This window comes from Natator depressus, chromosome 5 (genome assembly GCF_965152275.1).
Source record: "Natator depressus isolate rNatDep1 chromosome 5, rNatDep2.hap1, whole genome shotgun sequence".
In the NCBI taxonomy this organism is placed as follows: domain Eukaryota; kingdom Metazoa; phylum Chordata; order Testudines; family Cheloniidae; genus Natator; species Natator depressus.
The window spans coordinates 40,880,702-40,906,325 of record NC_134238.1 but is presented as its reverse complement, the minus strand read 5'-3'; the positions used below and the strand labels follow the sequence as shown (position 1 = coordinate 40,906,325).

Sequence of the window (25,624 nt, the reverse complement as noted above, 5' to 3'; positions counted from 1 at the left end):
TTGCCGTGACATTATCGGGGATACTGTTCCTGACAGCTTGTAGTCCATCTTTGTGTGGAATGTTGGTGTAGAGGGCTTCTACATCCATAGTGACCAGGATGGTGTTTTCACAGAGACCTTCCTACCAAGACTACAAAAAGAAGGATTCAGTTATAATCCTGGATTTTCATTTAAATTACATTACTTTTATTTTGGTGTTTGGTGTTCTGTAAAGTAGAATGTCGCTTTAAATTGCTCAGACTTGATTATAGTGTACAAGTCATACAGTTTTGCTAATCATTGTCCTGCATTTTTTTTAAATGGATAAGTAAAATAGATCCTGAGCTGTAATCTAACCCCATTGTGCCTCTCTGGCACAGGAAAAAAAGCGAGAAAGCACATAGATCTTCCTAGCTGATGATTCAGTTACTGTCATTTACAATAAAGCTTCTTTACACCACTCTGGCAAGGTACAGGAGCCTTAATTGACTAAGAATGGGAACAATTAACTAAGAATGGGAACAAAAGCAGCCTGCCTGCTTAGTTGTTACATTTCTGCTCTGCCTCAGGGACAGAGTCTGCTTCACAGAGCCCTACACCTCCAAGCCTGGGATGCAGCAACAGCAAGTGACAGGGACAGAGTGAGTCTCTCTCACTTGTTCACAGGCAGACACCCGCCCAGCCCCACTCACTTAACATCTCTCCACGGACACACGGATGCATGCTCAGCCTCCCTCCTGCCCCCCGCCCCCTCCATTGTGATCTGCTCTCTGCTGCTGGCTGCTCCCAGAAGTCATGCCCGGGCTGCCAGGGAAGGGGTGTGTGTTCCCCACAGATTTCTTGGCTCCCCCATTTTTCTGTGGGGGAGCCAAGAAATCTGCAGAAGGTATGAATTCTGCACCCCCGCAGGGGCACAGAATTTCCCCAGGAGTAGCTAGCATGCTAAAAATAGGAGTGTGGCCATGGTGGTATGGGTGGTGGCTCGGGATAGCTGCTCAAGTACAAGCCTGTCTGACACCCTAGAAATGAACTCAGAAGGCCAACCCTACCTGCTGTGGCTGCACTGAATGGGAGGTGTAATTCCCAGCTCAGGTAGACATATACATGCTAGCTCTGATCAACCAAGCACACCTCCCAGTTGCAGTGTCAGATGTACTCAAAAGGAATGAATGATTGGAGGAAAGAGAGGATGAGTCATTTTAAAGGAAATAAGGTGATAAACAGAGAACAGGGAATCAAAGTTTGAAAGACAAGATAAGAAGAGAGAAATGTCGAGTGAAGACAAGATCAAAAGAACAGTTAATGTAATTGATGGATAGATTGGTCGAGAGCTGGAGAAAGTGAAGGAGAGGAAATGAGAGACAGATAAACTAGATTGTTAATGTGGAATTTGACAATCCCAAGGATAAAGGTGGTGGGTTAGTATCAGAGAAGATAGCCAGGTATCCAAGTCAGAGAATAGGGAAGGAAAGAAAACAAGAGACACAAATAACAGACAGCTATGTGGAGGAATGGCTGGTGGGGCAGCTGGATATATGTGGAAAAAGTGAGGTTTGAGTGGGTGGAGGGACGTGAGATATCAGCAGCCACATCTTGATGAGGGCAAGAAGGGAATGAGAGAGAGAGAGAGAGAGAGAGAGAAAGAGAAAACATGGATTGATGAGTTTCTTGGAGTGGAACTTAAAACAGCTAATGTACACCCAGTTTTGAAATAGCTAATACCACTATGATGTGCTTGGGGGTATTAGCTGAAGCTGTGGGACTCCTCTTCACTCTTTACTCGGGGTAGACAAATGGTCTACTTATGGCTACACTTCAGTGAAAAACCCGCTGCTGACTTGGGCTCGTGGTGCTCAGGCTAAGGGGCAGTTTAACTGTGGTGTAGACATTTGGGCTCGGGCTGGAGCCTGGGCTCTATGACTCTTTACGGTGGGAGGGTCCCAGAGCACAGGCTGCAGCCTGAGCTGGAATGTCTACACCACAATTAAACAGCCCCTTAGCCCAAGCCCCATGAGCCCAAGTCAGCTGGCAGAGGCCAGCCATGTGTGTTTAATTGCATCGTAGACATACCGTTTGATGGGCTAGCAATGTTGATCCATTGTCCCTAGCAGTCCTCCTAGACACATTTTTCTGAATTTTAGCAAACTGTCTTCAATTCTTCAGAAGCAGTGGGACTATATTCCTGTTCCTCCTAATCCCATCTGCATGATGGGTCCTTATCTCTGGTACTGAGAGGTTCCCTAGAGTGCACTAAACTATGGAAATCCGTTTCTCATCCAAGGGGAGCAAATAGGTACGGCACTACAAAAAGCTGTTAATTTAAGCTGGTTGGAGGCATGTTTGAATAATGACAGGGGAATGGAGTTCCAAGTGGCATAGAAGACTCCAGCCTAAAAGAATAGGGACATGCATATCAAAGCCCAAACCACATCTAGCACCAACTACCACCAACTGGCACTTGGGATAAACCTGCCCTGGCAGTCCATAATGGAGGGGTTGGTACCTAATTATGAACGAAAGAGCATGTCCTCTATCACGGGAGGTTTGAAAGACCATATCAAACCTATGGGTGATATCTGAAGTCCTGTTACCAGGATCACTGGCTCAACAGTATGTGATGGTTTAAATGATCCATGTGTGAAAGAGAAACTCAGCTAACAGACAATTGGCCCCTAAGGTCAGCCCAACCAATGAGAGTCCATGAGGCCATTTTAACACAGAATCCACTGGAATTCCAGTGTTCTACTTAGCCCAAGCAATAGTTTCTTGCCCTGTTGCATATCGAATAATCACTTCACCTTAAAGAGGCACTGAATTAACTGGAAAAATCATATAAAACAATCATTAAATAACAATATATTCATTTCTATATTTCTTTTGGGGTTCAAGAAATTGTGATTTCCTTTATTATGTCTTGTGTCTACCTCATGTTATATTGCAGTTGTAAAAACTCACAACTTACGTTAACATAAAAAGAAACTTCATTGGGACTTTAGCTTTAATGATTAATTGTCCAAATAGACTTAAATGTCATAAACTTGAGGCTAGAAAAACAAGTCTGGTTTCTGTGATGTGAAATAAGATTAATATTTTGTGATATGTGGAAACTGTAGTTTAAAGTTTAGAATTATAATATATTGAAATCATTAGTCTTACATTAAAATATTATATTCAAGGAAAGGGAATGCAGTAACATTTCACAGATCTTAACAAAAGCATAAGTAGAGTTGAATAAATGGAGGTGGAAAGAAAGGTTACAGTAACATTCAGGGCAACATGAATGCTGGTTTCATATTTCCAAAGGAAATCTAAGCACAGTAGTTTGCTTCATGATTAAAGGGAAAACTTACTTCTCTGACACACGGTGCTGATGATCACTATTGCATATTCACACTCCCTTGTGTAGCACCTTCACTGACTTTAGTAGGTGTTCCACATGTAAGATATGTGCAGGCTAGTTGTCTACTGTGCAGATCCGGGAGGAGAATTTTGCCCTACGTCATTAAGATGTGAATGAGAGTTTGCCATTGCCCTGTTGCAAAGTGTGTTTCTAAGTTGACTATAATTTTCTTCAGTGAATCATACTTGATTGTATTTTAAAGTGCTTCATAAGTAGCACAACACAAAATTATGCTCAGTTAGGTGACCACTATAGATATATTTTAAAAGATTCATTGTTCAACTACGTTTGTGTTCATTTACTTTAAAATTTCAGAGAAAAACTATGTTAAGAGAGTTGAAGTTGAGAATACCTATAGTAATTAAGGGAAAATATTAGAGATATTGTAATTAACCCCAAAACGTGCATTACAAACCCAGGAAATTCACAGTTAAGGTAAAACTTAAAATAAATCCAAATATATTAAGGCATGAAAATGCAGAGTGAAGGCACCCAAACAACCTTAACTGTGCTCCATGCAACATCCCTAGAATTATGATTAATGCATATCAATGTTTGTTGTAACAAATTAAATTAATATGTTTTTTAAGACCACATTAGATTTTTCTTCTTTTCATAATGTCAGAAGTGCAGAATTCGACTCAGCCTTAAATATGGAGCCATTAGTGGCACCTTCACAGTATAATCTGGAAATACATGAGGGTAGTAAAAATGTTGGATATCAGACAAAAGAGTATATGCGGTCTCAAATATTACATATTACTAAGTAGAAAACTAAAAATGACTTTGCAGGTATTTGCTTCTGGATCAGAATAAGACATCAACAAATAAAAGATAAGAAAATTAATATTATGGAGGTGTTATATTTGAATGTAAAGAATATGTTGCATATGCATTTTTATTATAAGAGTAAGCTTTTATTGTGGAATACAATGAAGAGTATAAGTTAAGTTGACCAAGAGGCATGTATTACATCAAATTCACATGGATAGCTGTCATGAATTCTACATAAATATAATGGGCAGGACACTGTCTACTATACATCATGATTTGGAGCGTATGTTAAAAACCAAGTGCCAGCAATATATTGCTGTAAACGAATAAAAAATAAAGATAGATCCTGCTTCAAAGCGATTACCATCTATAACATCACACCAGTTAACAAATAATTATTCTATTAGCTGGCATAAAAATAACATATAACCTACTGGTTCTCAACCAGGGGCACTCAGAGGTCTTCCAGGGGGTACATCAACTTGTCTAGATATTTGCCTAGTTTTACAACAGGTGTGTAAAAAAGCACTAACTAAGTCAGTACAAACTAACATTTCATACAGAGAATGACTTGTTTATATTGCTCTATATACTATACCCTGAAATGTAAGTATAATATTTATATTCCAATTGATTTATTTTATAATTATATGATAAAAATGAGAAAGTAAGCAATTTTTTAGTAATAGTGTGCGGTGACATTTTTGTCTGATTTTGAAAGCAAGTAGTTTTTACTTGAGGTGTAACTCGGAGTACACAACAAAAATCAGACTCCTGAAAGGGCTACAGTAGTCTGGAAAGGTTGAGAACCACTGATATAAACAACCTTGCCTGATATGGTCATAGAGGTCTTGTTGAGTGAGCTGACACGGTAGAAGAAATCCTAGTACTCCGTACTGGTGTTTTTGTGTAAATTCACACTCTTTTTTCTGATTGAAACAGATTATTGATGAAACATTCCCCTTTTTCTCCCTCCCTCTCCTTGCAAATTTCTCATTGTCACTATGAAAAGACATAATTTAGAGTCCTATTTACATTTTACAATAATAATAATTTTGATTTTGGTAATCCCTTTATTTTTTTCAATTTAGTCCTTAAGTAGAATTCAATTATCCTAAATAATATTAATATATTTCTCAGTTATATAAAGTATGTTATGTTTTTGAAGATTTAAATTATTCTGTTTGTATAGTACTGGAACAAGCACAATGTATTTTAAAACTTTACAGTGAAGAGTGAAGGCGACACAAAGTTTATGAAAAACAAAGTGTAACTTGTTTAATAGAAACAATGATGTTAATAATAATGAGTTGACAGTATTTTACATCCAGATTGCTTAAGAACAAAGAGTGAATTAGATTAAAGATTCTTTTTAGTTGTCTTGAATCTGTGTCTAATTTGAAAACATCTGTTCTTCTTTTACTGTCCTCTGCATATTCCCCCATAAAATGCACCAGTGGTGCTGATCCTACAGTGGAACTTTTTGATAGCAGTACCTGTTGGAGCACTCTTATGCCCCCATCCCTTCCCCTAACTGCTCCTGAAGATTCTGAAGATGAGGCTATAAAAGGGAGCATGGTGCCTTGGCCACATCAGTTCCTTTCAACTGCTGTAGGTGCCAGATCAGGAACTGTATCTGGGCCTTCGGCCCAGATTCTTAGCTTGAATAATGTCTAATACTTTTGTAATGTAGATTTTAGGTTTTAGTGTTGGGTTTTATTTCTTTTTATTTATTTATTTATTTTAATTTTTCTAAGTAGTTATTTGAAGTTAAGACTTTAGTTCTGCTATTGGGATCTGATGGTGGATTGGAAGTTCAAGAGTCTTGAGTATTTAAGAAATGTGCCTCCTGCCCAGCAGTGTTTCCAGCCTTAGATGCTCATACAAGATGCCTAGCCTGCCTCAGGAAGGGACACTCCCTCAGGGTGCTCAATCTGCAGTACTTTCACCTGAGAGCACAGAAAGAGTGGCAAAATAGACTTCAAGCTCTACTGCTGCATCAGGCTGTGAAACCAGGCCCTCCAGAACTGGGTCATCTCCTGATCTGTGAGTGAACATAGGTTAGCTTCAGCCTTTGATACTTCCAGAGAGGAGCAGCAGCAGACACTTCTGCAGAAGGGACTGTCACAGTTTTTGGGGTAACTGCACCTTTGACCCCCCCCTCCTTCCCCCCCACGGTCTGCTCAAGGAATGCACCCTTAGGTCTTAAGCCTCTAGACATCACCACTCTCTGGGCCAGAATCCAGGTCCCCCTTCCTTCTGACTGAATTTTTAGGCTGCATCCCCCTTTTTCTTTACTGTGATTAAAGTCCAGCACCTGATATTTGCTTTCCCTCCAAGGGCTATGTGCAATGTATGCCAGTGGTTACAAGAAACTAAACAGCTCTTTCAAAGCAGAGAACATTTATTTTAGGATAAAAGCAGTACAGAGAAAACATAGGAAACAATATAGATCTAAACACTTATTTAAGCTTCCCAGTGGCCTCCCTTCAGTCCTGTGGAGACCCTTGTAGATTCCAGTCCTCATCCTGCAGAGTTTGGCCTCCCCTTGGACAAAAGACACACTTTTGGAAGAAGAGGAGGCTGGGATGCCTGAAGAATACCAACAAATGGACCCTGAACTAGAGGAGTAAATCTCTCCAGGTGAGAGTGTAGGGATTACAACTGTGTGTTCCCCATCAGAGGGTGCAGTATAATTTCATTAAGTAGTTGAGAGAATGGCAACTACTTTGAAAATCCCTTCTCTGATAGTAAAGGAGACTTCTCATCATCTTCAACATTCTTGACTCTCCATCCAAGGAGAGAATTACACTGCCAGTTTTAGATGGGCTCTGGCAGCTAGCAAAAGCAATAATATGGTTCATTTCCACTTCTGTTCAAGCAATGTTGAAAAAGGTAGCTGCCAATTACAGCATGAGGGTTTTTCATTCTTTTTGCACAGACATCCAGTTCTGAACTTGCATTTGGCTGAAGCTGCAGCCCAGAGGTCTAAGGGTGCTTGATGTAGTCTACACCTTCTGATAAAGAAAGCAAGAAAATGGACATTTTAGGCAAAAAAGTATTTTAATCTGAAACATTGGGTGTAAGAATGTCAGATTACCAGACTGTAACTGTCTTTGGCAAAAGATGGTGGTATTTGCAAAATCCATCTCAGAGGTTCCAAGAAAATTAGCCAATGCCCTCATGTCTAACGATTGTTGCAGAACACAATCTAAGAGTAACGTTTGATTCCTTGGAAGTTTCTCCTAGAAGCCATCTCTCTCAGGAATCATTCATGGAGTAGATCATCTGAACTACCTTCAGAGAGAATCACTAAAGTGGAGGAGTTTCCCTTTAAAGGGAATGGTGCATTTAGCAGTAAAATGAGGTTCCTGAAGAAGTGACAGTCACTAGATCTGCACCCAGATTTTTATGAGTGTATCAGCAACCTAGGAGAAGAACTAGGTAACTGTGTTCAGGTATCAGTGACAACAGTATGCATCCTCATCTTCCTAGTCTTTATTTTCTCAGAGATGCCTCTACCATCAACAACATTCTGCTGAATAACATTGGCAGCAAAGGAGGAAAGTGTTTAAGCCTCAGGTAAAAGGCAAACAGGTCTCAATGTCAACATCTGTGCTGGACCTTCATCCTCAGGTTTGACATAAGGTCTGAGAGCTGCAAACCAAATTTGGACTATTCTTTACCTACCCCATTTGGTGACTTCCTGTGTTGTTTCTGCAACTGGAGTGCTATAACTATGGGTAGATAGATATTAGAAATAATTCACAGCAGATACCCCATCCAATCTGACTCCCTCTCTCCTCCCAACCTTCTCACCCCATTCCTATTCAGAGACCCCTCTCATGAGGGCCTGTTAAAATGGGAGGCTCCCTGTCTTGTGGAGGCAGGGGTAATAGAAGTGGAGCTGAGGGAATTCGGAGGAAAGGGTTTCTGTTCAAGGTACTTCCTAATCCCAAAAAAGGATGGAGGTCTTTGACCTACATTAGACCTGAGAGAATTCAATTCCTTCATCAGTAAATTCTGATTTCATGTTGAATTTGGCATCTATATAAAACATTTCCTCTCAATACAAGATTGGTTTGAGCTCTCAACCTGAAGGGCATATATTGCAATCAGATTGCCATATTGCAAATATCTGTTTCCTAGTAGGGAAAGATCATTTTCAATTCAAAGTCTTTCCCTTTGGCTTTTCTCCTGCCCCAGACTTTTTACAAAATGCCTCTTGGCAGTATTCGTGCCTTTACAAAGCCAAGGGATTCACATATATGTAGATGCTAGATCACTGGCTAATCAAAACATTGTCAGAACAAAATCTATCAGAAGTCATATCCTGCACACACTCCCTATTCAATAAGCTGGGACAAAAGATAAATTGGGAGAAGTCAATCATACTACCCACTCAAAAGATCCCCTTCATAGGGGCAATTTGGTCTCTCAGAAAGAAGGGCACTTTCTGCCAGAATAAAAGTTTATAAGGATTCAGCCAGCCTTAGCCTTATTGCATAGTTCCCTTGTCAAAGAATCATATTTTTTCTCAGACTAATGGGCCTCATAACCTCAAAACCTTCAAAAAATAAAAGGAATGGCTTTCAATGCTCCAGCTTTATCAGCAACAATCACATCAGATGTTTCCAGCCTCAGTTGGGGAGGACGTTTCGACAAATTGACAGTTTGTGGCCAATGGATTTTCCAGGAAAAGAAATTGTACATCAGGCTGCTACAGCTAAAAGCAATACATTGGGCTCTGAAATCATTTCTGCCTATCATCATCATAAGATAATTTAGGTCTTTATGGACAATACAATGTCAATGTATTATATAAACAAGGAGGAAGAATTCATTGCATGGATCTATGTGAGGAAGCGATGTCTCTCTGGGAATGGTGAATTCAATACAAGACCTATCTGTAGTTCTACGCCTAGTAGTGAAAGAAAACAGCCTTTCAAACTGCCGGAGCAGGGACACAACAGAACTCCATGAATGGTCTTTCAAGCTGACAGTGATACAAGAGAACATCAGTGCATGAGGTTGTCCAGTGGTAGACATTTTGTTACAAAGTAAAACACAAAGGTGTCCCAGACATGGCTGAAGAGCCGGGAGAGACAGTCAATCCATCTGTCACTGTGCCCCAGTGGGTCACAGCTGAGAACACCAGATTCAGGACAAACTGCTGAGAAATAGGGCAGACTCACCTCAAACTGGTAGTTATTTTATCATTAGATTATACCAAGCCAGTAACAAAGGTAAACTTCTGCCTCACCACACTGGTTAACAAAAAGTCAAAAATGCAGCCCTTATCACAGCTCCCAGATACTGGACTCTATGAGGAGTGGTTATTGAAAACCAGTTTAATCACAATAGGGTCCTTCTAATCTCAAGAGGTCAGTCACATAGCCAGCTCAATATATAATTCAGATTTTACCCATAATCACTTTGCCGCCAATTCTTTAGTAATTAAAACCTAAAGGTTAATAAAAGAAAAGAAGAAGAGAGTTAAAATGGTTAATAGATCATATACATACAATAATTGCGATGTTCTTATATCAGGTTTGGTAGCAGTGATGTTATAGACTGCTGGCTTGTGAAGTTTCTCTGGTAACTTCCAAAAGATTGAGGGATTATCGGTCCATAGGTCAGTATGCTCCTTTTCGTTGTAAATCCACAGTCCAGAGAATCAGAGCAGTAAAGAGGCAAAATGGAATTGTCCCAGGGGGATTTTATACCCTGAGCCATGTGCCTGTAAATTTTCTGTTTCAAACAAAGCTCACAGTCCAGTGGAGAGTTACTGGCACAAGATGGAGTCCAGTGTCACATGAGCATATTACATGTCCTTACAAGGCCTGATGACTCACAGGGGGTAGCCATTGGCCCCTTGGAGGCTGAGGCGTTTGCAGGAATGGATATCTGGGCAGAATGAGTTTCTTCTATGGCTGATTGTTAGAGTGAAGTATCCTTAATGGATCATTAAACTTGAATAGTCCATTCACAATGGGCTGGCTAGACTGGATGTAAACTAGCTTGTCGGTGTTACCCCAGGCACAAACCAATCTGAGATATAGATATATAGCCAATATTCATAACTTCAGATACAAAGATGATACATGCATATAAACAGGATAATCTTATTTAGCAAATCGTAACTTTTCCATTGGTACCTTACATAACATACTTTGTACAAGATTTGTTGCAATTGTCTAACAATGGCAATATCAATGACATACATGGTCATATTTCAATCATATAGCATCACACCATCTGACACATTCAGGATAAATTGTGTATGAGGTGTTCTATATTTTTTCCCTCCATTTCCTCTCATTCAGAGGGTAATAAGGAAGATAAAACAGGACAGAGCCAAAGTAATCATAGTTGTTCTGGCAAGGCTGAAGCAACTGTGGCTCCCGGACCACCTTCAGCTATCCAAAGGAGTTTTCCAATCTCTCCGTCTCACTCCATTTGTTGACTCAGCAGAATGGAAAATTTTATCATACGGACTCATATTTCCTACACCTGATGGCTTGAGATATAGGATTCAATCAGGATTATTACAATGTAGTTCACAGGGGTACAGGAGGTTTGTCTTAGCTCTAGGAAATGATTAATTAAGCATTTATTAAGGTTTGCTAAGCAGCTATATCAGTGTATCATTCACTTATCGAAAACAAATCTATATCCACACATGAGACAGTTGAAAGATTTATGAAAGGGTTAATTAATATCTATCCACCATTCAAGGGCCCTACACTGACATGAGACCTTAACACAGTCCTTATGCAGTTCATGAAGCCTCTCTTTTAGCCAATTGGAGAATGTTCTTCATTTCATCTTTCAGTTTAAACAGTTTTTATCATAGCTACAACATCAGCAAGAAGAGTGTCCTGTGAGCCCTCATGACTGACCTGCCATTTACTGTACTCCATAAAGATAAGGTTGTGCCACATTGCCCTACCGAGTTCCTACCTAAAGTAGTGACTGAATTTTACATTAATCAGTCAATTAACCTGCCAGTGTTTCTAAGACCCCATGCAACTGCAGATGAAAATAAGTTACAAAGTTTAGATGCTAAGGGGGCTTTAGTATATTATCTTAATAGGACAAAACAATTCGGAAAATCTCCAGATTTACTCCTGTCATATCTTATGATAATAACAAAAGAGGTCAAGCAATTGCTTCTCAAACATCAAAATGGGCTAGACTGTGCATAGAGGATGGCTGCTTATTGGCATCTGTTCCTATTCCTGAAGGGATTAGGTCCCATTCCACAAGGGCCAAGGCAACATCAGTGGTATAGCTTAGATGCATTCCACTTAACAGAACTGTGTAGAGATGTAATGTGGAGCATATTTACGCTCCCCATGTACCTTCATCTTTTCCTAAGTCCTAATTAGAGTATCAGACTTTTGGGAAGCGGTAGAAGAAACTAAGGTGGTCAGAGTGCTATACCCCTTTTATAACCTTGCCCTCAGAACATTCAGGAACACTGAGGGAAGGAGCAGGAGGGCGTACAAGAGTGCGCCAACAGGCAATATTATCAAAAGTTTCCACCATCAGAGCTGCTCAGTCGGTGTATCCCATGGGTGTGACTATACAGACTTGAGTACGTCTCAAAGAACTCCAGTTACAGGTGAGTAACCATAATTTACAGTATTACAAAAAATCTTCAGACTGCATGCATAAATTACATTTATGTACACTGTGATGAATTAATTTACATCATTTCACAATACTTAAATGATTGTATAACTCAGGAGCAGAGCAGAGAGAAGTGATTGTGATTAGCCTTACATTAAAAAAAAAGAGTGAAAATAAAAGTGCATTGTTTTTGCCTAAAAATGTAAAAAGTGCTACCACTAAGAACTAAGCCAGAATAAATGCACCATGTCTGAGGGATAACTTGTTTAACGTGTTTTGATTTTGCTTTGAATTTTTTCTCACAGTACGGATGGGAAGGTTGTATTTTAAAGTTATGAATATTTCATTTTCCTTAACTGTCTTTCTGTCTCTTCCCATGAGTAATGAAATCTGCTATTTCGAATGGCTCATGAGATATCACGATCTTTTGTGACGAGATCCAGAATGGAATATAACAAGCCCATGATCTTGAATGACATTTGCATGGAAAAGAGAAATTCCTTCGTGATAGATGAATATTTAAGAAAATTTGCCATACTGCAGACTGACTCCAGCTACCCCAAAGACGGACAGGGGAGATGCTTTTTAAAAAATTATACAATTAATTAGAGTGCCTTTTTGTATGTTATCTTTAATTATTATGATTAATTTATGTCATATCAATCAAACTGCTGACAAACTGAATATTTCACTAACGTGTTATATCTAAAATGTAGTAGTTATTTAATTTTAAACGTCAACTTGATGTATAAAGTTAAACATTTGCTCTTAAGTAGTCTGTTAAAGAAGAGTTCTTATGGATTTAGCTTTTAGTTTTAGTTTGGTGATGATTTAGCTGTTCTACATTATGCTGGCCACCTACAGTTCCAATGGGCTGTTCCAACCTCTAAGGATCCTTGGGTACACCCCTTTTTCTCTGACCATGTGAACTATGTTGGATGTTAAGAAGGGGGTGATATATGAATCATTTTGCTGACCCTGCATTTGAGGACCACCACAAAGCAGACTTAGAACAGCAGAGGATCAAGACCACTGTATAAATGGATGCATATAGGGAGCACAGGTTGTTTAGTAGTTAGGCTGCCTAAGTTCTATTCTGGATTGTCATTGACTCACTATGTGACCTTGGCAGTATCACGCAGACTCTCTGTGTCTGTGTTTACTGATCTGAGTGCAAGAGCAGGTATTTACCCGTAGTTCTTACTTGGGCCAAACTCCCACATAAGGCCTGAAGTATGAGTACCTTTTGTTTATCTCACAGGCCTATTGTGAGACTTACACAATGTAGTAAAATGCTTTGATATCTTTATATGAAACAGCAAAATTGCATAGTATTCTGAGTGTACAGAGTTTAGTCTGAATTAATCATACATATCTTGTTTCAGTCCTCCTACACTAACTGAGCGTGGCCTTTCAGTTGCAAACTCTATTTTTGTCTGGTACCATAGGAAAATAATGGGACACTTTTTTTTCTTCTGTTTTGGACAGTTTTGGTATGAACCATGATGGAATTGGAAATTCTTGTGGGACCAAAGGTCATGAAGCAGCAAAACTTATGGCAGCTCACATTACAGCAAACACCAACCCCTTCTCCTGGTCAGCCTGTAGCCGGGACTACATCACCAGCTTTTTAGAGTAAGTAATCTCTGGAGAGAGATAATGAATTGCTCCAAAATTTCATACTCATTGGAATAAATAATTGGTGGAGATACAGTGATTTACACTAATTCACATTCTGTAGAATGAGTAAATATATGGTGAATTACTGCCAACTTGTACATCATAGGTAATTTCTTTGTGTTGTGGAAAGTGCTTCCCCTTCCCGTCCCTCTTTTTGAACTGTTCTGTTTATAGTCTGCTGGTCATATTTAACTATGGATGGGGAATAGAGGTGAGAGGGCTTTTTTTTTTAACGTTATTGATAAGTGTTGTTTTGTTAAATGTGTAGTGATGTCAGGCTTAGATTTCTGTTTTGTTTATCTGAGTACTGGCCATAGTCTGATTAAAATACTATATTGTTTTGGAAAACAGAGTATCTAACAAGTTTCAAAGTTTTTCCTAGTAAAACAAACAAACAAAAAACAACTAGTGGTTGAAACCTGAAGGAGGTAGAAATTCCACCTTAGTGAGATCAATGGCCATCTCTTTGAATGATACACAGTAGTTCTTAAAAGAGTCTTGAAATTATTCTGCAGTTCCCCTGTATGAATATTACAAAAAATTATGGCTGAATCCTGAGAAGTTCTGGGCCCTGCCACTCTAACTGGCTGTTGAATAATTTATTTCAGAAAATGCAACTCAACTGGAACTTGTCATTGTTACATTTTGTCTGAATTTATTTAAATCAGTTGAGTTCAGTTGGATTATTTGCATAAGAACTACCCACACAAATCAAAGTTGCAAGCTCTTACACTATGGGTCAGATCCTTAGGTATGGTTGAGATGCGCTTAGTGCAAAACCGAAGAGTTGGGAGAGCAGAAGCAACTTTTCCAATCCCTCAATCCCAAGGATGGCCAGGGCTAATGCAATTTACAACACCCTCCAGGGCTGTTAGTAGTGGAAGTGGCCACCAGTGGGACATTCCATTGCCCTGTGATTCCTAGAGCACAAGATAATCTGGCCAAACCCGCTCAGACATTCTATGTATGGGGGGCCAGGAGCAGGAAGTGTAAGGTTATATATATTGGTCCTCCAACAACTGGGTATTTCTACTGCAGGAAACAAGGATGTGGGCAGAAGAGTGGCTCTTAATTCCCTTTCTGCTCCACTGATCCTGGGACTGGCCTAAGCAGTGCAAAGCAGCCTGAAGAGGGGGTCGAGGCTCGACGCCTATAATCTGTCAAATTTGATTGTCCTCATCCTCCATGCCTTTTGTTTTCTTCTATGGAATGTCCTTAGATACATTTTGTGAAAGTAGGTAGGTTCATAAGACAGGATGACATACCCTTAGGCATTAGAATTTTACAATAGTATTGATAATTTTTATCTAGAATTATATTTTGCCCTTTTGGCTACATAAGGATTTTACTTCTATTTTTTAAAAGAATTATTAATATATGTTAAGTGCTAACAATTTGCTCAGTACTGTACATGATATAAATAGAAGAGGGGTCCTCCGCCAAACAGTTTACAGTGTAGAAGACAGAAGCAGCAAACTGGTTGAAACTAAAGTAAAGAACAGAGTAATCAAACACATAGATGAACACGATTTGTTGGGGAAAGAGTCAACATGGTTTTTGTAAAGGGAAATCATGCATCACCAGTCTACTAGAATTCTTTGAGGGGTTCAACAAGCATGTGGACGAGGGTGATCCACTGGATATAATGTACTTAGATTTTCAGAAAGCCCTTGACAAGGTCCCTCCCCAAAGGCCCGTAAGCAAAGAAAGCTGTCATGGGATAAGAAGGAAGGTCCTCTCATGATCAGGAACTGGTTAAAAGTTAGGAAACAAAGGGTAGGAATAAATAGTCAGTTTTCAGAATGGAGAGAGGTAAATAGCGGTGTCTGCCAGGGGTCTGTACGGGGCCCAATACTGTTCAACATATAAATAATTTGGAAAAAGGGGTAAACAGTGAGGTGGCAAAATTTGCGGATGATACAAAACTACTCAAGATAATTAAGTCCAAAGCAGACTGCAAAGAGTTACAAAGGGATCTCATAAAACTGGGTGACTGGGCAACAAAATGGCAGATGAAATTCAGTGTTGATAAATGCAAAGTAATGCACACTGGAAAACATAATCCCAACTACACGTATAAAATGATGGGGTCTAAATTAGCTGTTACCATTCAAGAAAGAGATCTTAAAGTCATTGTGGATAGTTCTCTGAAAACACCCACTACATGTGCAGCAGTAGTCAAAAATGCAGATCTGGTTGCCACATCTCAAAAAAGATATATTGGAATTGAAAAAGCTACAGAAAGGGGCAACAAAAATGGTTAGGGATATGGACAACTTCCATGTGAAGAGAGATTAATAAAACTGGGACTTTTCAACGTGGAAAAGAGACAACTAAGGGGGGGGGATATGATAGAGGTCTATAAAATCATGACTGGTATGTAGAAAGTAAATAAGGAAGTGTTACTCACTCCTTCTCAAACATAAGAACTAGGGGTCACCAAATGAAATTAATAAGAAGCAGGTTTAAAACAAACAAAAGGAAGTATTTCTTCTCACAACACACAGTCAACCTGTGGACCTCTTGCCAGAGGATGTACAATGGGTTTCAAAAAGGAACTAGATAAGTTCATGGAGCATAGGTCCATGAATGGCTATTAGCCAGGATGGGCAGGGATGCAAAACCATGCTCTGAAGTGTCACTAGCCTGTTTGCCAGAAGCTGGGAATGGGCAACAGGAAATGGATCACTTGGTGATTACCTGTTCTGCTCATTCTCTCTGAAGCACGTGGCATTGGCCACTGTTGGAAGACAAGATATTGGGCTAGATGGACCATTGGTCTGACCCAGTATGGCTGTTCTTATGTTCTTATGAGATAATATATATATTTGGCAAGGACTTTTTTTAGGGGACAAGCAGTGGCTTAGCTAATTCAGTGCCATCAGCACTAGCACTACTCAGCCGGGGAAGAAACATATTTGTGATCTTGATTTCTGGGAACACACTCAATTTTCCAATTCAACAAACAAATTAATTTATTGAACACTGTCTTGGATCTATATATCATGGATTCACAGAAGTTAAAAATATAAAAGACCCACCAGACCAACCAATTTGTTCAAGTCCCTGTCAATCAGTTCAAGACTGTACACCCTATAGTACATTTCTATTGTGTTGTGGCATCTAAGTTTAACTGTGCCAAGTAATAGTCCACTTCTTCATTTGGGATGCTGTTCCACAGCCTAACAGATCTCACTCTCTGGAAGCTCTTTTGTGATATTCAGGCTAAATTAAAGTCTTGGGTGTTTGTTTTGTAGGGCCTTTTGTTTGCTTACTTTTACTATATTCATTCTACTACATGTAATGTTATCTTAGACTTTTTGTTGCACTCTTCCTGAGATCCAGTTGATCCATATCATTCTGGAAATGAGTTGTTGACAAATGAACACAGTATTAGACACGTTGTCATTCCAAAAACATGGTGGGGTCCGTCTCTTAGTTATGGGCTTGATATAAGAACCACTATGTGAAATTTTATGGCCTGTGTTATGCAGGAGATCAGAAGAGATGGTAATTATGGTCTCTTGTGGCCTTAAAATCTATGAATCTGCTTCCTTGTCTCATGACATAATGCCTCTGTGTATGCAGCCCAATGAAGCAGTGGTCTTTTTAACTTATTACTGTATCATATTGCAAACTCTCTGACTACTAGCACCTCCTTCACTCTTTTTCACTCCATGGACTTAATTCACCAATACATACTTCAGTTTTATGCCAGTGGAATGGAATTAAAATCAATTATACTGACATTAAACTGGATGATCACTATGGTGAATCAGATCTCATATTGCTAATCTCTTTTGGTTTCTTTGCATTAATTCTCTATTGTCACTTGTGTTTGTAACTCCTGCCAGATTATACCATCTGTGAATTTCATTAATATCATAAGCACTTTTTAGACCATTAAAAGACATATTAAATGATACCAGAACTATCATAGATCAGCAAAGTAGCTACTAAACACATCAGCTCCCCTAGTGCATAACCCTTTCTTTTTGATATTTCCATATGTTTCTAGTCCATGTTAGTGTTCTTTTTCCAAGGTAAATTATATTAATTATTTGATTGTGAGACGTATTAAATAATTTACTAAGATCCAAATATATTATATATACACCACTTTCCCTTCATCTTTCTATCTTAAAAACTAATTAGGTTTTCTGGCAAGAGCTGTTCATTGTATTTTCTTGATGATCGTTGCTCATGGTTCCAATATCCTCTAAATGCTTCCTGATTTTTCCTCATAATATTTGTTCCATTATTTTACTGGGAATAGACCCTAGAATTATGGGACAGTATTGACTAGGATCAGTCTTCTTTCTTTTCTTGAAGATTAGTGGTTCATTTGTTTTTCTCCAGTCTATGAGTACTATAGATCCCAATTTTTCATGCCTTTTGAAAAAAAGTGATTGTCAGTGGAATGGTAAGGAACATGCTGGTGCAAGCACCTCTTGCATGAAACATGGCTTCAGTCTGACAAGGGCCCTTGTTTCTTCCCTCCCTCCTGCTCCCTTCCCCCACCCTTCTCCATGAGGCAGGAGCAGCCTTAACAGCAGAGGCTTATCCACTGGAGTATTCATACTCCATCCGAGAACAGGAACCAGGAAGTACAGGGACTAGTCAAACAGCAGCAGCCCAGATAATTGGCTCCCAAACTGTTCCTGACTTGCAGAACACTGCATCCAGAGAAGAAAAGCTGCTCCAGCTCCTCTGTCAGCTCCTTTAGAGTCCAGCAAACTGATCCCTGAAAGCTGCCAGACTGTAGCTAGAGGGGCAGTGCCTACAGTGCCTCACCAAGCTTAGAAAGATGAGAGCACCTAGCTTCTCTCAGGAGCAGAAAGGAAACTGGGGACAAAGAACCATGTCACTTTTGGGTTCCCCCAAGAGTAGAAAGGAGTGAACAAAGGAAAGGAAAGAATTGAGCAAACCCAGTTAGGATGCCTGTGGTCCCTTCCCTCCTCAGGCGGAAGCACTATGGAACAGAAGCCTGTCCATTGCCACTAGGGGTGGGGCCTTGTCTTCAGCTTCCTCCTCTTGTTCCTCCAGGCCTCGGTCCCCACTGTTCCTTCCAGAAACTACAGTCCAGATCATAGAGTTTTGCACTGTGCCTTTTGCACAAAGAATGAGACAAAAGGACAAGCACAGCTCCCTTCATTGCAGAGGGGAAATTGCCAGGCACTAGCCACTGAATACCACTTGGAAGATGTCAGCTCAACTAGACACTGCTCAGCAAGATTCCACCCAAGTTGAATGATAACATTTAGTGCACTGAATGAAGTACACCACATGTTGTGATAGGCATGTGTAGGACTCATGGATCTTGAAAAGTGTGTTGTGGGGGTTATTGATCATTGTAGCATTGGAGATATGTCTGCAGGTTTTCTGTTGGTTGTTCTGACAGGGTCTGGTGCCACTTTGAGTTGGTGTGTCCTGGTCTGTTGGAAGTTTGCTTCTGATAATGAGCTTGGAGAGGCTGGGGGTTGATTGAAGGCCAGAAGAGAGGATTCAGAAAAGATTGTTGTAATAATAATAATCTTTCCTGAACTCCCTCTTCTGGCCTTCAAATTGTAAAGTTGATATAATGCAATTGGGTTTGCCCATATATAGATCATGCCAGACTAATCTTTGAGAAAATAACTGATAAATCTTTCCATCTTTGAGAAAATAACTGATTTTTTGGATAAGGGAAGTGAAATAGATCTAATATACTCGGACTTCAGTAAAGCATTTGAAGACAACGGGTTATGCTGAATGGTGAACAATTGGACTGGAGGAAGGCTATTAGTGGAGTTCCTCAAGGATTGGTCTTGGGATCAATCTTATTCAATATTTTTATTAATGGGATTGGCACAAAAAGTAAGAGTATGCTAACGAAATTTGCTAGTGATACAAAGTTGGGGGGCATTGTCAATACAGAGGAGGATTGGAATATTATACAGGAAGATCTGGATCACCTTGAAGACTAAAGTGACAGAAAAGGGATGAAATTCAATAGTACAAAGTGAAAGGTCATGCAATTAGGGTCTAATAATAAGAAATTCTGCTACAAGCTGCGGGATCATCAGTTGGAAGTGACAGAAGAGGAGAGAGACCTGGGTGTGTGGATTGGTCACAGGATGACTATGAGCCTATCTGATGTGGCTGCAAAAAAGGCTATTGCAATTCTAGGATGTATCAAGTGAGGCATTTCCAGTAGAGATAGACAAATATTAATGCTATTGTACAAGTCAACCTCATCTGGAGGTAAGACCTCATCTGGAATACTATGTACAGTTCTGGTCATTCATGTTCAAGAAAGATTAATTCAAACTGGAACAGGAACAGAGAAGAGCTAATAGGATGATCAGGGGAATGGATGGCCTATCTTATGAGAGGACACTGTTAGAGATTGGCTTGGTTAGCTAGCAAAAAGAAGACTGCTCTCTATAGATGCATAAAGAGGGTAAAACCAGAGAAATGAGGAGCTAAAGGACAATGTTGGCACAAGAACAAATGGGTATAAACTGGCCATGAACAAATTCAGGATGAAAATTAGAAGAAGGTTTCTAACCACCAGAGGAAGGAGATTCTGGAACAGCCTCCCAATAGGAGTCCTAGTGGCAAATAATTAGTTTTGAGTGAGTTGGACAAAATTATGAGTGTGATTATATGATAGGGTTGCTTGTGATGGGAGGGGGTAAGGCTTAGTAGCCCCGGGGCTCACTTCCAAGTTTATATCTTGAGTTCCTAAAACCTCATGCTTCAGCCTTCACTCAGCCACCTGCAGGGCTTAGGAAGATATTCCCCGCCCCCCCGCCTCCCCCACCCCATGTATTCTGGAGTGTTTCTTTTTGGTCTCCTTCCTCTGAAGCGTCAGAGATGGCCACGGCTGGAGGTGGGACACTGGATGCAGTGGGCCAGTGCTCTGAGGAAGCACTGCACCTTCTCTCTCTCAGGTGCTTGGCTGCCTGGCTTTTACTCACATGCTCTGGGTCTAACAGATCAGCACCATATGTGGGTTCAGGAAGGAATTTTGTCCCTGGTCAGTGACCTTGGTTTTTGTTGTTGTTGTTTGTTTTTTTGTATTTTGTTTTTGCCGCCTTCTGCAGCATGTAGATGCAAGTCACTTGCCAGGATTATCTGGGTATATCTCACTTAATAATTTCCCTCCATTGCAGGGGCCTTAAGCATTGGTGCACATCGGTCCCTCCTATTCTCTGCCTGTGGCACATAATAGTCTAGTCTCCTGTGGGCTGTAATACTTTGGTCTGATTTTGGTTGTTGGGTTTAGTGTGTGGGTGCTGGGTGATGTTGGTGGCCTGTGATATACAGGATATCAGACTAGATGATCTGGTGGTCCCCATCAGACCTTAAAATCTATGACTCTGACTCTTATAGGGTGCAGTAGGTGTTGTCTATCAACCCTGTGTCAGAGAACAGATTGACAATGAATAGGGCACCCCAGAAAGGAAAACAGCCTTTAGTATGGCATTAAAAGCTTGTCCTTCGAGTGACTGTCCATATACATATTCCACTTATAGTTTGCGTGTGCCCATATGCCCAAGAGCAGAGTCTTTTGGCCAGCAGTGTCAGTTGTGTCTGTGCATGCATGCTCAGTGTCTTTGTGTCACAAGCCAAGGGCATAAAGGGTGGAACTAGCCAACACCCCCCTCAGTTCCTTCTCACTGCTGCTGGCTCTGAGATAAAGACACTCACTATCCATTTTTCATTAATGGTTGGCAATGTTTTTCCTATGTATGTAGACCTACTCTAGTACAATATGTTAGTTTTTTGCCCGTTGACAACCATTTTTTGATAGGTTACCTTCCATTCAGAACCTTTATATTTTTTCTTTTCGGGTACTGGGGTTTAGAAACACCTAATCCTGAATCCCCTGGATTCTAGAACAGCCCTTCACGTGAAGGTGCTATCCCCATTAATGATGATAACATAAGATGTCTGTTCTGTTTGGGGGAATCACTGTGCTCTGTGAAATGTGCTGTATGTGAGTCCTTTTCAAAGAAGACACTAGAAGAGGCTGATCTTCAAATGTTTTAAATGGATAAATCTATGAGACTGTCTTCAGACCATAGGGTGTCCGTACATAACATGCCTATCTCCAGAAGTACTCATTTTAGCATGTGATCTACCTCCCTTTGAGCCTTGTCAGCTGAGACTTCAGCTCCAAGCTCAGGAAAGTTTGATAAAAAACTTTCGGTAAAGAAAATTCAGAGCTTGTATTAGGGAGGTGTATCCCTAACTAAGATTTCCTCAACAAAGAGAATGCCTTCCCTGGACTATTAGAGAGGCAAAGAGACTTTGCATCTCAATATAGCTACTGCTGAAACTTGATGAGGTCTTGGTACTGAGGCTTGGATGCTGAACTGGTATGCAAAGATGATGGCTCCAGCAGCAGCAGCATCTCATGTTGTCTCTTCAGCTTCACTCTTGACACCATCAAAGTGCAGTATGGCTCTTTCAGTATCAACTCTGACTGTTGCTCCACTACTGGTTATGTCGGCACTGCAAACTCCACTCTTTTCACCTTGGCTCTGCTGTTTGTCCCACTGTTGTTATTTTCATGGTATACACACAGAGAAGTTAGATAAAAAAAAATACTCTTCCTGGAAGGTTACAATGTAAAACTACTTTAATTCAAAATGATAACACAAAAGACCCCAAAACGGAGAGAGACAAAGCAGACTGCTCGCTAAAACAGAGAGGCACTACTCAGCCTGCCCAACTCTAGACTGGCTGTCTGCTGACTGACTCTGATCACACACTCTCCTGACTATCCTGCAAGCAGGACCAGGAAACTCCTTACAAACCAAAGTGACAGCCTGCAGTTCCAACACAGTTTTCAAATAAACCACAACCACACATCACACAGTACTAAAGCATGCCCGGTACGAGGGTATTGCAAGAGCCAGAGTCCACATTGCTTTCTTCAGCTCTAGCACCTGCGATACCAGGTGTGATGCTGCAGACCAGGTGCCAGCTCAGGCCAAGGTCCCCAAGCCTCAGTTGAATACTGACAAATATACAGCTGAAATCAGTCTGGCTCATTAGTATTGTTAAAATAAGTATTAGAATTATACAAATGGGTTTAGTATTTTAGACTTTATGGAATGCTTGTAAATTGCATGCATTCATCTCACTTATAACATCTGTATCCCATATTATAAGATAATATTTGAGTATTTGCCTTGTAAGCCTCTGTAACTGTGTAAATCACCAGACAGCAGAGAGACATTAGCTAGTTTAAAATGCTGATCTGCAACAGAATGTTTTCTCTCTTGACCGAGAAGAAAGGTCCATCAACACCAGATGTACTATAGTGAAACATTAGAGGACAAAAGATTTTGTTGTTTAACCTCCTCCCACCCAATGAAGATGCATCTTGCAAGTGAATTCCTCCCATCAGCTGAGTTTGCAGCTCAAAGTAGAAGTGGGGAAGGGAATAAAAACCCCTAACAAGGAGAAACTGTATCTTTTTGCTGCTTGGACTCTGCAGTACAAGGATTACTAGGCATAAGCAAAAGATCCCCTGTGCTTAGCTTGGCTTTGTCCTAAAAGACATATAGAGCCTGCTTATTATAGAAGCTTCTGTTACTTTGGAAACTTAAGACTGTAACTCATTTGTGTATGTGTTTACCAGCTTTAACCTTGTAAATAACTCTGTTTCCTTTTCCTATATAATAAATCTTTATATAGTTTATTATAGGATTGGCTGCAAGCGTTGTCTTTGGTATGATATCTAAAAGTGCAGTTGACCTGGGGTAAGTGACTGGGTCTTTGGGACTGGGAGTAACCTGAATATTGCTGTGATACTTGGTGAAAGGGACCATCTGTCACAAAGGTAAGCTTACGTGGGTGGCAAGACAGATCAGAGTACCCAAGGGGACTGTGTGGCTCCATGTTAAGGCTATTATAGTATATGAGGAATTTACACTCTATAATTTGTTGGTGAAATCTAAGTATGGAACTCACCGCTGATTTGGGCTTTGTGCCCTGAAGTTGGTAGTCATGCTCTTGATCCACTGCAGGATAGCTTGACACCAGATCCATCTTTCTCTATGGTAGCAAGTACCTCTAGGCTCAATCCTTTACACCTGTTACCTCTGCTCCACTACTAGACAGAGATTGCTCTTTTTCATCAGCATCTGCAGGTAGTATGAGGGACTGTCGTACTCTCCAAGAGTGTCTCTTCCTGTCTTGTATGGATCACGCAGGGACTCTAGAGACTCCTCCTCTGATAGAACCTATGGAGTCCATTATTCTGGACATGGATCATGATGTTTTACTTCATGGCCACCTGGAATTTATCTCAACATACCTGTCTGACTGTATTGGAAACTGTGGAGACCACAAGTCACACTGGGAGATCTCCCACTCTCAAGAGATTTTCCTCTGTTTTTGCTACTCAGCCTGCTCTGTGCAGTAATCTTTCATCTATCTGCTCAGCCTGAGGAACTAAGTGAAAAGAATCCAGGTCATTAAGCAGACGTATTGGGCCCTTTGGTTATTTCCTTGTTTTATCCAGATGAGGCAGTAGCCTTGCCTAGCATATCACAGCTGGATGATTCTCAAGGGTTTCAGGATCTACTCAAGGGAATATCAGATTCATATGCCTCAGGAGGTGCAGGATTCCACACATAAAGTGATATTCTTCAGTCCTCTGCTGCTGGGAGAATACCCTTCCCATTTAAGGAGGCTGTAATGGATTCTGCATGAATCCTGTGGCAGACTCCTGCTACAGCAGCCCCTATGTTCTGGAAAGCAGATAAAAATACCTTGTACCTTCCACGGAGGTTGAATTCATATCCTTTGCCTGGGTACATGGTGGTTAGAGTGAGGCATGAGAGAGGCAATGAAATAAGGCAATACCAAGAGAACAGGAACCAAAGTGCTTGGTAAAAATAATTCTTGTTACCTAGTTTGCAATTTAGAATGATGAATTATCAGACCCTGTTGCCCAGATACATTTTTTTGCCCAGATACAATTTGAATTACAAAAAGATAATGGCATTTTCAGACAAGCTACCACCAGACGTTACAGAAGAAGTTTCTTCACTCGTCACTGAGGGTCACTTGATAGCCGGAACCAATCTGCAAGCTGAATTGATGTGGCACATGCCACCTCAAGATCAATGGCCAGGCCATAGTAATGAGGGAGTCTCATTGCTTCAGAGGTCTTGTTTTTCATGGAGGTTCAGTCCACTGTGGAGGACTTGTCATTTTAAGGGTCAGAATTGTTAAGTTTCAAAGTGGACAGTGTCCTTCATACCCTGAAGGATTCTTGAGCTATACTTAGATCCCTCAGGATAACTATCTTAAGACAGGTTTGAGCATATGTCTTCCTTAATATCTCACATAGAGTCAAACCCAAACTCCACAGAGAGGACGTGTTTTGGTCTTCTTGGAGACATGGCTTCATGCATCTTTGAATCATGCATCATGACAAATGCCACACTACTGCTGCAAGCAGGGCTTTGTAAGGTTGGTTTATGTTCCCACTAGAAGTCATTTGGATATGTCTCTGTGTGTGCCTCCACTGGTTCTATCCTCCCTGAAATGGTGGAAGTAGCCCAGGAATGTGTGCAAAGGAGTACCATTGCCATCAAGGACGAGTGGATGCTTTACTGTTGGGAGGGGGATTCCATATGGAACATATGGATCAAAGCCTCTGGACTCTGTGGGAAGCACAAATACATATAAACTTGCTGAATCTCAGACCGGTGTTCAGAGCTTATGAGACATTCTTTCCTCACATTGAAGATCAATCCATCTGAATAATGACTGACAATTCAATCATATTTTATAGAAACAAACAAGGAGGGGTAAGATTTTCCCCATTGTGTCCAGAGGCAGTCAGGCTATGAAATTGGTGTATTTGACACTGAATCTTCCTCACAGCTATGCACTAAGCTGTTCTTCAGAACAGCTTGGTGGACAAACTGAGCAGACACATCTCAAATCATGAATGAGAGATCAAGGACTTGATCTTTCATGACATCTTCTCAGACAAAGATCATCTTCAGGTGGACCTGTTTGCAATACACAATAAGAAATTTCAGGCCTTCTGTTCAAGCATGGGTTTCAGCCCAGGCTTCCTCTCAGATGCCTTTCTGATTTTGTGGTCAAGGACCCTAATGTATGCATACCTGCCAATTCAGT

At 40.4% G+C, this 25,624-nt stretch overlaps 1 protein-coding gene across 1 annotated transcript in view; it reads left to right on the top strand.

Moving 5' to 3' along the window:
- ADAMTS6 (ADAM metallopeptidase with thrombospondin type 1 motif 6) overlaps window positions 1-25,624 on the top strand; it is a 316,147-nt gene that overhangs the window by 127,228 nt on the left and 163,295 nt on the right. The window contains exon 10 of the mRNA XM_074952624.1: window positions 13,277-13,423. Within this exon, the coding sequence (XP_074808725.1) occupies window positions 13,277-13,423 (147 nt within the window). The remainder of the gene's footprint in view (window positions 1-13,276; window positions 13,424-25,624) is intronic.